This window comes from Gaeumannomyces tritici (genome assembly GCF_000145635.1).
Source record: "Gaeumannomyces tritici R3-111a-1 unplaced genomic scaffold supercont2.7, whole genome shotgun sequence".
Lineage (NCBI taxonomy): Eukaryota > Fungi > Ascomycota > Sordariomycetes > Magnaporthales > Magnaporthaceae > Gaeumannomyces > Gaeumannomyces tritici.
Genome location: NW_008804551.1, coordinates 2,295,247 through 2,308,267, shown reverse-complemented (window position 1 = coordinate 2,308,267; position 13,021 = coordinate 2,295,247). Strand labels below are relative to the sequence as shown.

At 63.3% G+C, this 13,021-nt stretch overlaps 6 protein-coding genes across 6 annotated transcripts; 4 read left to right on the top strand and 2 right to left on the bottom strand.

Annotated features, from left to right (window-relative positions):
- Positions 1–810: 810 nt before the first annotated feature.
- On the top strand, positions 811–1,942 carry GGTG_12082 (hypothetical protein). Its single transcript, XM_009229975.1, has one exon. It carries the CDS (start codon positions 927–929, stop codon positions 1,455–1,457), a length of 531 nt encoding a protein of 176 aa, XP_009228239.1. The 5' UTR covers positions 811–926; the 3' UTR covers positions 1,458–1,942.
- Positions 1,943–2,357: 415 nt separating this feature from the next.
- GGTG_12081 (hypothetical protein) lies at positions 2,358–5,466 on the top strand (the record flags this gene model as incomplete). Its single annotated transcript, XM_009229974.1, has 1 exon — positions 2,358–5,466. Exon 1 carries the CDS (start codon positions 2,749–2,751, stop codon positions 5,464–5,466), a length of 2,718 nt encoding a protein of 905 aa, XP_009228238.1. The 5' UTR covers positions 2,358–2,748.
- Positions 5,467–6,203: 737 nt separating this feature from the next.
- Positions 6,204–7,250, top strand: GGTG_12080 (hypothetical protein; the record flags this gene model as incomplete). Its single annotated transcript, XM_009229973.1, has 1 exon — positions 6,204–7,250. One exon carries the CDS (start codon positions 6,204–6,206, stop codon positions 7,167–7,169), a length of 966 nt encoding a protein of 321 aa, XP_009228237.1. The 3' UTR covers positions 7,170–7,250.
- Positions 7,251–7,831: 581 nt separating this feature from the next.
- On the top strand, positions 7,832–10,081 carry GGTG_12079 (hypothetical protein). Its single transcript, XM_009229972.1, has 3 exons — positions 7,832–8,334; positions 8,395–9,632; positions 9,702–10,081. The coding sequence occupies exons 1-2, from the start codon at positions 8,154–8,156 to the stop codon at positions 8,802–8,804; spliced, it is 591 nt and encodes a 196-aa protein (XP_009228236.1). The 5' UTR covers positions 7,832–8,153; the 3' UTR covers positions 8,805–9,632; positions 9,702–10,081.
- GGTG_12078 (hypothetical protein) lies at positions 8,906–12,237 on the bottom strand. Its single transcript, XM_009229971.1, has 3 exons — positions 11,117–12,237; positions 9,685–11,050; positions 8,906–9,620 (listed from the first exon to the last, which is right to left on the bottom strand). Exons 1-3 carry the CDS (start codon positions 11,524–11,526, stop codon positions 9,420–9,422), a joined length of 1,977 nt encoding a protein of 658 aa, XP_009228235.1. The 5' UTR covers positions 11,527–12,237; the 3' UTR covers positions 8,906–9,419.
- Positions 12,238–12,620: 383 nt separating this feature from the next.
- On the bottom strand, positions 12,621–12,989 carry GGTG_12077 (hypothetical protein; the record flags this gene model as incomplete). The annotated part of the gene is made up of 1 exon (XM_009229970.1): positions 12,621–12,989. One exon carries the CDS (start codon positions 12,987–12,989, stop codon positions 12,621–12,623), a length of 369 nt encoding a protein of 122 aa, XP_009228234.1.
- Positions 12,990–13,021: the final 32 nt, after the last annotated feature.

Below are 13,021 nucleotides of genomic sequence, written 5' to 3'. Positions count from 1 at the left end.
AACGAAGGTGGGGAAGAGATAAGGGCGCAGCACTTGGTTGCAACATGGACAGACTGGTGCATGTATCGAGGGCCATGTTAGCCAAGACACAGACCGAGTGAATAGTGATGGTAGGAAAGATAAAAGGTAGGAAAGATAAAAGGTAGGAAAGATAAAAGGTAGGAAAGATAAAAGGTAGGAAAGATAAAAGCGCCAAGTATGGTTCCGATTGCAACGGCATACGGCACCAGACGGAGCCGAACTAGCGGCGCGAGGCGGCAATTCACGGACAAGGGCAAGGGCGTTGGACCGGTGACGAGAAGCGGAGACCGGTGGGCGGAGGAGCCGTCAATGGATCAGAGATCAGAAGATCGGAGCGGAGGGCACCCCCTGGGCGCCAACGGGAATAGGGAACATGCCATTGCGGCAGACGGCAGACGGCAGATGGCAGACGGAAAACGGCAGCGGACAGCAGGCATCGGGCATCGGAATGACGGGCAGACCGGGCAGAAAAAATCGGCAGGGAGCTGTCGGGCGACGACAGAGCCAGCAGCCACACGAGACAGCTGGGGCGGCGGATGGCCGGACCGATCCGAGCAAGCGAGAGGTGGTGGTGGCAGGAGTGGCAGGGAAGAAGTCGAGGAAGACAATGCGCCGAGCATGTGGTTCCAATTGCGTGACCAAGTGGTGGGAGAGGTCGGCAAAAGCCCGGATATTAAACAATATTGAATTGCTTGGCGGGGTGGTGGGGCACTGCTGGCGCCACTGGCACCAGAACAAGCTGGGGAAGTCCAACCGTTCCAGCCGACTAAAAGGGCAGGCATGCTGACACTGGACTTGGTGGGCGACTGGAGTGAAGGAGGACTGGCAAGACAGGAAACAGTAGTACATACCAACGCGTTTCCAAGACTTCCCATTGCGACAATGCCCTCCTTGCCAGTGTGCCAATGAGCAACGCAAGCCATATCGGCGGGCCTCTCGGCGGGCCCGACCATGGACCCGTCCACGTGACTGCTGCCTTGTTCTCCCACCGGGCCGACGGCTGGGAGGCTTGCACTGGCCGTCGCATCAGGACGACCCGGTCTCTTGAGCCTGCTACATCTCCAGCTGTGTCTCGGTCAGCGGCGCTGGCGGCACGGAAAGGACAGAGAAGAAACGATGGACAGGCTACACATGGCGATGCCGCCTTCGCCACCGGTAACTCGCTCCCCCGATCCACGGCCCCCCCAGACTGTTGCCGAAAGATGTGGCAGCGGGATGGCGACAGAGTCCAGGCCCTCGGAGCGATGGCACGGCAATATCACGAGATGCAGGAAGCGGCGGGATGCGAAATCGGATTGGCATGGCTGGCACACCTCGACCCCCGCCCGTCGCTCCGGATATGGGTCACGACGCCTGTCAATGCAAATGCAGGTCGACGGATGGTGGTGCCGCCGGCCTGGCAGCCCAGCAGAGCCGTCGAGGCGAGCGTGGCCTAGTGTGGAGGGAGGACAGGGGTGTCGGCCCTGCTCTCCCGCATTCCCGGAGTCAGGCTGGGTTCTGGGGTCATTACTGGGGGTTTTTTTTTTTACCCACCCAGGATGCCAGGTCTTGTTCCCCTGGCCATTCCCGGGGCCGTGGGGCTACTGGCTGGATCCTTCATGATTGCCTGCCCCCGTGCTAGGACTAGAAATTCCCTGGTCCATCTGCCCCTGATATTGTGGCGCAAACAACAGCCTGGCGACAATGGGCCAGCAGATTGAATTAGATTGCCTGTCAGAGAAGTGGGAAGTGAATGGAATGGTAGTGATTTGATTGCCTCGATGATCCAAAAGGTGGTGGCGTGCCGTCTTGCAGCCGAAGAGGGTGGTCGACGCGACTGGGCGGAACAAGAAGCAGCTGGGCCTGCGCAGCTGCAGCGGGACCCCCTCCAGGGGCAGGCCATCTAAGCGCATGGGCAAATAGGCCCAGGCGGGCCACGGCTCCGAGTCTGGAACGGACGATTGGGTGCCGGTGCTGTTTTTGTGTGGTGCTTTGTTGCCAGCCAGCACTGCTGGTACTGTGTATACTGGACGAGGCAAGTACCTACTGACTGGCACCAGACGAGAGCACCCTCTACGGCCGACGCAGAAAGATACAAGGAAGGTCGGGATGGGCTGTCTGTGCCCGCCTGTGGGGTCCACGGGAATCAAACAGCGCCAATACGTCTTGTCTTGTCTTGCGCCGCAGCGGTAGTTGAAAAGGGTTTCCTCTAAAAAAGAAGCGGCGCCCGTGCTACCACATTTGGCGCCACCGTTCAGACGCCCGACCTTGATGCAGGATTGGAAAGAGCAAGGGACTACTGGAGATTGAGATTTTTATTATTATTTTCGTCTTGGGTTCATCGTCGTTGTCGTCGTCGTCGTCGTCGTCGTCGTCGTCGTCGTTCCCACCGTCAGTCATCCGACCAGCCAGCCAGCAGTCAGCACATCTAGCCAAGGACCAAGGACAAAAAAAGACCAAAAACCAAAAACGACAAACCAACCAACCAGCAACAAGACGACGCAATACTACCACCGGCATCAACCACAGCCGAACCACGAGAGGACAGCAGGTCCCACGACGACAGGTCCGACCGCCCGCGGCGGCAGGGAACGGCTACCAGCAAAGAGAGAGCCGAGGACAGCGCTGGGCCTGTGCGGCAGTACATGTATAATTACGTGCTGGGGCTGCTGGGTTGACCGTCAACTACCACCAAACCCCCCAAGGCACTGCACCAGACGCAATCGCAACCGATGAAGCGGCGACACAATGTGGCCCATCTCTGCAAGACGGGAAGGCGAGGGAGCGGCAGGTGACGTGAAGGTTTCGTTGCCCCCGCAGCTCGACCTGCGCGACAGACGCTTCCAGCTGGGGTCGGCCACTGGCAGCAGCAGCTTGGGCGCAGGGCCGAGCGCCACCGAGGCACAGGCGCAGGTGCAGGCGCAGGCGCAGGCACAGGTGCTCGCACAGGCGCAGGCACACCTCGACTCCTGCCAGGACGCCAACGTGCCGGGCGCAGCAGCAGCCGTTGCGCTAGCGGCCGCCCTCCATGCGGGGGCCACCACCACGGCCGAGGCCCTGGCCCTCGGGAGCAGCGCTCCCCTAGCCCATGGAGCTGCTGCTTCCGCTAGACACCACCAGTACAACCACCCCGCCGCCTCCCCCGCGTCGCTGCTATTAAAAACAGCTCGCGCGAGCACCAGCGCCGCTAGCTCCGACGCACCCCCGCCGTCGTCGCGATCGAGCGCAAAAGCCGGCAAGCAGCGCGAGACGAGGCCCGACGAGCCGCAGTCGCCCAGAGGAGCAGCAGCAGCAGCCACCGCCCAGAGCCCCTCGAAACGACCGCGCAAGACCAGCAGCCCGCGCCCGTCGTCGCCGTCCAGGGAAGCAAAGGAGCGCCGCCTGGCCAAGCTGCGCCGGCGGGCGGCCAAAAAGGCCATGGAGCCGCCCGTGCTGTCCTTCTACGGCGCCAAGCCCGTGCCGCTACCCTCGCGCTTCGCCACCGTCAAGCGCAACCTGATCGACGGTCATGAGGACGCTGTGGCCGCCAGCTGGGGCCGCCTGCTTGACGCCCTGGGTCGCGAGATGGCCGCCATCCGTGCAAAGTCGTCGTCGCTTGAGCTCATGATGGGTGCCATCGACTTTGCCGACATCGACCAGCCCGCCCGCGTCGCCGAGTTCAGCGCCCTGCTCAAGCGCTTCGGCGTCGGCGTCGTGCGCGGTGTCGTGCCGCAGTCGGACACGAAGCGCTGGGTCGACGAGACGCGCCGCTACCTCGAGACCAAGCACGACATCAAGCCGCCCCCGCCCCAGGACCCGACCTGCTTCGACTTCTTCTGGACCCCGGCCCAGATCCGTGCCCGCGCCCACCCCCACGTCCTGCGCGCCATGAAGTTCGCCATGAGCCTGTGGGACTGCGAATCCGACGACCGCATGGCCACGCGCTTCCCCATCAACTACGCTGACCGCCTGCGCATCCACGTCAATATCCACGCCGCCACCTCGTCGCCCTCGGATCCCACCCCGGCCGCTCCCATGTCGCTGTCCAGCCCCGCTGGCCCTGCTGCTGGCACTGCCAAGGAGCCGCCTTCTGATCGCGAGGGCTCGTCGGCGGCCACGCCCGACCCAGCCGCCACGGGCAAAAAGTCCAACGGCGCCGGAGCAGGAGCCGGCTCGAGCAGCTCGCCGGTCCAGCCCGAGGCCCACGTCGTCGAGGTGGCCGCAGCCGCAGCCGCCGCATCTGCCGCCGTCGCCGCCGCAGCAACCGCCAGTGGCACGCAGCCCATCATCGCGCAGGTCGACGGCGGCAGCTTGGAGCGCTGGGAGCCCGACGGCTACGGCCGCAGCGGCACCTACGACTCCATCTTCCGCGGCGACTGGGAGTCGTACGACCCCTGGGACCCGACCGGTCGTATCAGCGCCACCTCGGACCTGTACAACGGCGCCGGCGCCTGCAGCATCTTCCGCATGTTCCAAGGCCTCGTGGCCCTCACCCAGGTTCAGCCCGGCATGATCCGCCTGCTGCCGTCGCCCAAGCTCGTTACGGCCTACTTCCTGCTGCGGCCCTTCTTCTCGCCCAAGACGCCGCCGCCGCCGCCGGGCAACCAGGAGGGCCCCGAGTGGGACGCCTTCCTGGCCGCCGACAACTGGGTGCTCGACAAGGAGCAGAGCACCATCATACACGGCGCCGTGCCCGGCCACGCCCAGCGTGTTACGGAGCTGTGGCACCCGCATCTCGACCTCAAGCGCACACTCGTCACGCCGCCGAACCTGCAGGCCGGCGACTACATCATCTGGCATTGCGAGACCGCCTACACCATCACGTCGTCGATAGACAGCCGCCCGAGCACCCCGGGCGGTGCCGGCGGTGAGGCTGCCGACAAGGCTGCCGCGAGCCTCGCCGCTACCGCTGCCGCTGCCGCTGCCGCCGTCGCCGCCGCCGTCGACGCGCCCCGCCACGAGCGCTTCATGGTGTACGCCCCCGCGTGCCCGCTGACGCAGACCAACGCCCTCTACCTGGCGCGCCAGCGCAAGGCCTTCCAGCGCGGGCACCCCGGGCCGGACTTTGACACGACGGGCACGGGCCTGGGCACCGAGGCGCCGCACATAGACCGCCTGGGCGAGAAGGAGATCCGCGATGTCGGCGGCGTCGAGGCCCTCCGCGCCATGGGGCTCGCGCCGTGGGACTCTGGCACCGGCTCGTCGCGGAAGCGCAAGGCGACGGAGCCGGCGCCTGGCGACAGCATGGATGTCGACTCGGCGAAGAAGGCCGAGGACGAGCCGGCCGTCAAGATGGAGGTGGACGAGCCGGCCGAGGAGAAGCCCGTGTCGTCGTCGGCGTCGTCGTCGTCGTCGGCCGGCACTCCACTGGCGCTGTCGCCGGCCGAGGCCGAGCTGGTGCGGCTCGCCAACATCATTCTCTTTCCGGACAAATACGAGTTTTACATGGCGACGCGGCACAGCACGCCCGATGGCGGCAGGGGTTGACTTTTTTCTTTGTTTTCGCTCTCCGCGAACACGACCGGGAGAGGGAGACACTGTTTGGGGGCTTTTCTGCATGGCTTGCTTGAATCCCGCGCAAAGAGGTAGACCTGGAATCATTTTGGATTTTCAACCTCCGCTACGGGGCTTGGACAGCATTGGCAACTTTCTCCATCATACTCGCATCCATACACCATCTTCTTTTTCTTCTTTACCTGTCGTTTTCGCCCCTGTTTCCTTGGCACATTTACCAAGCTACCTTTTTCCATGTACATAGGAGCATTTGCTACACACGGGGAGCGCGCCTGGTTGGGTGGCGCGCGTCCTTTTGGCCCATACCCCTGGGGAGACGTCGGCCGTACACGTCGACTGCCGAATACTAACTCACAAGTTACACGTCTTTGTTTGCGTCGGGAGCCAGTTTGGTCTGCAAAGTGTTCCGCCAAAAATAGGCTCGGGCTGGGTGACCACCAGAACAAAGACAAAGCACAAGTTGTTTCTTTGAGCCTCTCCTTCCAACCCGCTTTGTTTGCTTACTGACTACGGGGGTTTCCTTTATGCCCGAGCCCTAGCGTCGTTATTCATAAAAGCGTCTCGGCGGCCGCTTGCTCGATACATCACGATCCTCCCCTCTTTTCCTTCCTGATGCACGATTTTTTTCCATGACAGCTACAGCGCCATAAACAGCCGCTTCAATACCAACAACCAAACCCACACTACCCACATCTCACATAAACATAACCATGGCTCCCTTGTCGGCCATAGTGCCCTTCTCCCCCTTCTCCCCCTCGGGCGAGTGGCAGTGCTGCGCCTGCGGCGGCCGCCACTACATGCACCGGACGCGTTGCGTGCGCCGCTGCAACCACTGGGCCTGCGGTGCCTGCATAATCTTTGACCGCCGCGGCGAGCGCGTCCCGCCGCTCTCGTCGGGCCGCCGCATCCCCGTCAACTGGGCCTGCGCCAACGCCATGCACCGCGGCGGGACCGAGGCCCTGCACTCGGTGGCCGAGCTGCTGACGCTGGCGGACGGCGACGACGACGAGGGTGGCGCGCGCTGCTGGTGCGGCGACCCGGCCTTCGACCCGGCCGCCGTCTACGACCACTGGGGCAACCTCATGGGCGACGACGTCGTGGCCGCCGAGGCGGGCGTGCTGGACTTTGACGTTGTTCTGGACGGCCAGCCAAGGACTGTTTTTGCGCTCGCCGACGATGATGGTGGTAGGGAGGCGGCTGCCGCGTTTTTGCGCCATCATCCGGACGTAGGGGCGTGGGGACCCGTCTTGCAGGAGCTGGCTGCGAACCGGGCCGCAAAGGCTGCTGCTGCTGCTGCGGCTGTGGCGGCGGAGGCGGCGGAGGCGGCGGCGGCGGTGGAGGCAGCGGAGGCAGCGGCAGCGGTGGATGCGGAGGCTCGCGCTGGTAGCAAAAGTCCCGGTCCCGCCGACGCCCGGCTGCCGACTCCGCCGCCCGACGAGGGCCGCCTCGCTGCCCGGGTGACACGGAGGAGGACCAACCCGCGGTCGTCTCCGGCGCCGGGCGAGGAGGGATCCAGTGCTGCCAAGGCCGCCAAGGGCAAGACTACTGCAGCCACGCGGAAGAGGCGCCGGGACGGGGACGACGACGTCCCGGCTCTGGCGGGCCGCATAACGCGGGCCAAGGTCGAGAAGCCGAAGAAGAGGGCGAGGAGCAAGGGGCAAAAGGCAAAGGCATGAATGAATTAGAATACTTATACGCGTACTTTGGTTTCATTGACAAGCGTTTCTTTTTGTGCGACGGGAAAAACAGTAAATGCCAAGCAAACCAGTGGCTTTAAGACCAAGCGGACAGTAGCGGCAGCCACAACGGCGCCCTGGTGGCGATGTCCGGTATTGCTGATCGCGCGGGCCGAGCCAACGCCCTCGTTCTCCCCAACAGTGGCAGACTGGGGCAAACAAGGGCTGCCAGCCTTCTCGCCCTAACTCGGCACGCCCAGCACAGTCTTACAGGAGGTTTCAAAGGGGAGGTATAATTGTTAGTGCCGTTAGCTTCTCTATTCTCATTTCTTTTTTTTTTCCTCTTTTTTTTTGTTTTTGTTTTTGTACCTCTTCGTGGTCCCGTTCCTCGAAGGAACCGCCATCCTTTGTGCCTTGCCAGCACACGATGGGACGGCCCGTCGGCGATCGACCCGGCGACCAGCAACCAGGTTACCGTTCCGGGTCATGGGCAAGCCACAGGCGCCATGACACATGTCGATCAGGCTTTGGAGCGTGTAAAAAGGGCGTCCGACGTGCTCTGTGTGGGGAATCACCTCTTTTCTTGTCAGGGCTAGCGAAATGGGCCTGGGGCTCGAGTGTCCTGACCCCGACATGTCAAAAATTGGGTTTTTGTATGTGGACTTTGACCGACGCCAAGGCGAAATGCCGTCTAGTGCCGATAAGGAGATGACTCCCAAGAACCGTGGCCGCGGTGGATTTTTTTTCTCTCGTCTGTTAAAAGTACGTGCGCTGGCGGTGCCACCGTCGCCGTCGCCGTCGCCGTCGATCGTTCGTCCCTATGTAAATAAAGCTGCTCTGCGGCGCGTGCCTGCAACGGTGGTGTGATGGTGGTGGTGCTAGTGAACCTACGCCTGACCGAACGAAAACCACGGCTGGGAAACCCAAGCAATCCAATAACGGAAATCCAAAAATCCCCCTCTGTCCGAGCCCGAACCCGAAACCATGGACTCGGACCTGGAAACCACGCAGCCGGCCGACAAGCCCCGCGGCTGGGTGGCCGAGCTGAGCCGCGACATTAGCATGGCGTGGGCCGACATACCGCTGCTCGCGAGCTGCTTCGTCAGCGGCATCTGCGAGTCCATCACGCTGACGGCGGCCAGCGTCTTTGTCAGCATGCAAACCGGTCCGTCTATTCACCTCTCTCTGCCTCCTCCTCCCCCTCCTAACGTCTCCCCACCCACAGGAAACACCCTCTACCTCGCCCTCGGCGCCGCCCGCATCCCCGTCGACCAGCCCCTCCTCTGGCTGCGCTGCCTGGCCTCCATGGGCGCCTTCTGGGCCGGCTGCCTGGCCTTCTCGCACGCGGCCCGCCTGCTCGGCCCGCGCCGCAAGCTGTCCCTCGCGCTCTCCTTCCTGCTGCAGTCGGCCCTCGTGTGCGCCGCCGCGGCCGTGGCCCAGTCCGGCGCCGTGCCGACCTTTGCGCAGCGGTCGCTGGGCGACCAGACGGCGCTCGAGCGCCTCGAGGTCGCCGCGCGGCGCGAGGCGGACCCCCTGGTCGTCGTGCCCCATCGTGCTGCTCGCCTTCCAGTTCGGCGGCCAGATCGTGGCCAGCCGCAGCCTTGGGCTTCAACGAGGTGCCCACAAACGTGCTGACGTCGGGTCTACTGCGACCTGCTGTCGGACCCGAAGATCCTGGCCCCGCCCCGCGAGAACCCCAAGCGCAACAGGCGCGTCGCCGCCGTCGTGCTGCTGGCCGCCGGAGGGCTGTGCGGCGGCTTCCTGCAGAGGTCCGGGGCCGGCATGGGCGCCGCGCTCTGGGTCGCCGCCGCCGTCAAGATGGTCATCGCCGTCGCGTTGCTGGCGTGGAAGGGGCAGGAGGTCCCGCGGGTCGAGAAGCGTTGAAGCTGCTGCTGGGAAGGGGTTGCATGCATGCGACAGACAGCTTTTATGGGGCAATACGACATTGACCGAACCCTGTAATTACGACTCTGGCGGGCCTCTGGGATGCTGACTGGACCCTCCTGTACATAATCTTAACCACTTGTAATCTCTGGCGTGAGCAGCATCCTGGCATGTCTGCAAGGTCGCCCTGGTCATTCTTCATCATTCGGCAGCGGGCAAGATGGCTGAAATGGAGGCTTTGGTTTTGCGCCTCCGAGTTACATCTTTTGACCATGAATGGATATTACAGTTACATCAAACAAGATTACCCAGTCTTTTTCCGCTTACGTGCGCCAGAACACCTTCACCAAGCCCAATGACTCCGTTTCACGACTTGCCGGCGGCCTGGATCGCGGCGCCCATGGCATCCGTGTACAGCATGCCGGCGACGCTGGCCGACGTGAGGGTTGACAACACGCCCGAGAAGAGAGCAGAGGCGGCGAGTCCCGCCACGTCGCCGGTGCGGCTAGGGGCGATCTGCGAGAGCACACCGATCTGGGTGCCGAGAGAACCAATGTTGCCGAAACCCTGTATCACAATGTCAGCATATTGAATGACTAAAAGACGGCGCAGGCCGGAAGAATGTACTAACGCAAATGGCATATGTAGCAATGAGCTGGGAGCGCTGGCTCATGGCCTTGAACTCGGGGCGACCAGTGCCTCCCGTCAGGGTCAGGAAGGCGACAAACTCGTTCTTGATGACCTTCTGGGCGATAAGCTCGGCGACACGCAGGCAGTCCTCCTTGGGCACGCCCAGCAGCCAGGCGACAGGGAAGAAGACGTAGCGGAAGATCAGCTCCAGCGACAGCTTGCGGCCCGCCACCTCGATGCCCCAGTAGGTGCCCCACCAGCCGAGGATGCCGTCGATCATGGCGACGAAGGCGATGATGCAGAGCAGGGTCGAGATGATCATGCCGGCGATCTTGATACCCAGCCAGGCACCGTTGGCGAAAGCCTCGAGGCCGTTGGCCGCCTTGCTCTCCTGGTCCTTGGGTATGACGGCCTTGCCAGCCGTCAGCGGCACCTCCGTCTCGGGGTAGCGCAGCTTGGACACGGCCAGCGAGGCAGGGATGGACATGACGCACGACGAGACGAGGGCTTGGGGGTTGAGGCCCAGGCCCAGGTAGGCGACCAGCACGGAGCCGGCGATGGTGGCGAAACCGCACGTCATGACCTGGTGGATCTCGGCCTTGGTCATGTAGGGCACAAACGGCTTGACCAGCACCGCGGACTCGCCCTGGCCGATGAAGGGCGTGGCGGCGGCCACGACGGCCTCGGCTCCAGAGACGCGCAGACTCCAGAAGAAGAAGGTGGCGAACTTGCCGATGAACCACTGGATGAGGCCAACATGGAAGAGAAACTGGACAAGGGCGATGAAGAAGATGATGGCGGGGATGACGCCCGTGAAGAACCATTTGAGCTGGGGGACCGAATCGGCAGTCAGGAAGATGACACCGTCGTTGGCGAAGCCGAGCAGCGAGCGGGCCAGGAACGAGATGAACTCGAAGATGTCGAATCCGACCTGGGTCCGCAGAACGAAGACGGCGATGACGAACTGGGTCAGCATGCCGCCGATGACGGTGTGCCAGGGGATGGCGCGCCAGTTGCGCGACGTCAGCGTCAGGAGGCCGATCATGACGAGCAGGCCGAAGATGGAGACGGCGCGATTGGCACGTGTGTTGTCGCCCGACTCATCCGAGGCCATGGCACCGACGAGGAAGACGGCGACGGTGCCGGCGCCAGCCAAGGGCTGATGCAGCCTGCTGGGGATGATGTCGTAGACGCGCACGACCGAGTTGTCCCACGCGAACTTCAGGGGGACCATGACGACCGAGGTCGGGACCCAGTTGAAGAAGATGCGCAGACAGGTGGCGATGTAGAAGAGCGTGGGCTTGAGCCAGCCGTACGTGTTGGAGCGGTTGACGCCGCCGTTGCCGACAAGGCCGTAGATGAGCCAGCTTGGAGGGGTTAGTGAGGTTCCCGGTCAGGGCTGCCAGCATTCGAGGACACCTGGGAAAACATACACAGTCGACACGACCCAGACCAAGGCCTGGAAGGCAATCTTGCAGGCGGTGCGGTGGCGGCGGTAGAAGCGCTTGATGCGGCCTGGTCTCTCCCCCTCCTCCTCTCCTTCAGGCCTGCCGGCCTCGACCGAGCCCAGCTTCTCGCTCGAGTTGGCAGCGTCGCCATAGCGCGTGGCGGCCTCCTTGGGGTTGTTGTCGGCCGACGACGCGGCCGAGCCGACGCGCAGGTTGGCATCTTGCTTCTCGTCGAGGTAGACGCCGTCCGTGGTGTCGCGGTAGGTGGGGGCGTCGGCCGGGACGATGGTCTCACGCTCGGTCGAGACGCGGCGAGGGGCGTGGGCCGGAGCCGGGGCCGGGGCCGGGGAGGCGGCGGCGGTGGTAGCCACGTTGTCCCTGTCGGGGGCGCTCATGATGGGCGGCCAAGCGTTGAGCTCAGGGCTGCGCCGGATGTTGAAGTCGGCGGTTCTGGGAGAGAGCGGAGGCAAGCAGCAACGAGCACGCGAACAACCGGGCAGAGGCAACACACGCCACTCGGCTGCGGGGCGGCGCCATGGTAGGTTTTATATCGAGCTTGACTTTTTTTCCCCAGTCTGTGTGCGCACGCGACGACGCCGTGTTTGCGCGAGTGTGGGGTCCTGGGCTTGGTCTGAGCATGGAGCCCGGCGATCATAGAAGTCGCCCCTCTTTCCTCCGCTCTCGATAAGCCGCTCGTCCAATGGCTGCGTCTCGGTGAGCCAACCAGGCCAGCGTCGCACCTGCCGACTCGACGGCAGCGGCGGCCAAGGTGCTGGATGCGGAAAGTGGAATCCTGCCGGCCCCGCCCAAGCAACCAACCTTCCTTTATCTCTCGCCTCCGGTGCTGCGCGAGTGCTCGGCCAGTCCGGGGCGCTGCTAGGTATTGGCCTGCTATTGGCTTGCCATTGGCTTGACTCGCCCTTGGCCTGCGTTGCCCCGGCTCCTTTGTGCTCATTTACCGTGTTTCTCGGGGTAGCCACTGTGGCCTCGGTAGCAGGCATCTGGCGTACATAGAGTTCAGGGGGGCAATCTAAGGGACCTACGGCCTACCGAGTCTAGACACCCAGACGAGGCCACGAGAACAAGACCAGAACAGCCAACGCTCCAGCTACCCCGCAAGCTGTGGGCCTCTCGGTTGGCCGCCAGGGTAGCCGTCGCCCAGATTGAGCCCGCGATCCACCTGCGTGCGACCCAACCTGCGTCTGCGTGGTCTGGCCTCGGCTGACTTGACGGACGCACACGGGCGGCCAACTTGCGAAGCTGTCTCGGGAAGAGTCGTTTATCTGCGAAGGGAGATTGCGGTGGGCAAAATCATTCACACAGGATGGATGGGGCGTGGGATGGGGAGATGTGGGGTGTATTCGTGGACGATAAAGGTGACAGAGTTCCCGCCCGTCGCCATCAGTGATAATGTTCCAGTCCTGTTCCAATCCTTTCATACCCGCAACGTAGCAGCGAACGCATCTTGCCTTTTGCATATCTGCAGACATCACGCGTGGTCTTCCGTCTGTCCATTGGCCAATCGATCCGGTCCTTCTCGGGCGAGCAGCACGTTGAAACGGGGCCGATTGGACTGTGGTGTGAAGCTTGGTGGCGAGTCAGGCTGATTGCCCTGCTGGTCCTCCAATAAAACAAGCCAATGCTCTGACCTGCCCCCATCTTCCCCGTAAACCACCTGCCTCGCTGGGTTAGCGCCAACGGGCCAGATCCCGACCGATTGATTGAGCTGGGCGTTGGCCTGGGCGCCGTCAACCAGCATCGGCGAGACCGTCAGCTGCACGCTGCTAGTAATCGGGCCCTTTTCCAGGGCCCCGGCTTCCGTCACAGTCCGGCAGCATCCGGCCAAAAAGGGCAGCATCCCGTTATCAGTTCTCAGTCAATACCTGGTAT

Excerpts from the sequence above, each read along its gene's own strand:
- GGTG_12079 (XM_009229972.1), top strand. The coding sequence starts at position 8,154 with ATGGACTCGGACCTGGAAACCACGCAGCCGGCCGACAAGCCCCGCGGC. Across the intron at positions 8,335-8,394 it reads CTTTGTCAGCATGCAAACCG|GAAACACCCTCTACCTCGCC; the intron begins GTCCGTCTATTC and ends CCCCACCCACAG.
- GGTG_12078 (XM_009229971.1), bottom strand. The coding sequence starts at position 11,526 with ATGAGCGCCCCCGACAGGGACAACGTGGCTACCACCGCCGCCGCCTCC. Across the intron at positions 11,051-11,116 it reads GTCTGGGTCGTGTCGACTGT|CTGGCTCATCTACGGCCTTG; the intron begins GTATGTTTTCCC and ends AACCCCTCCAAG. Across the intron at positions 9,621-9,684 it reads TTGCTACATATGCCATTTGC|GGTTTCGGCAACATTGGTTC; the intron begins GTTAGTACATTC and ends ATTGTGATACAG.
- GGTG_12082 (XM_009229975.1), top strand. The coding sequence starts at position 927 with ATGAGCAACGCAAGCCATATCGGCGGGCCTCTCGGCGGGCCCGACCAT.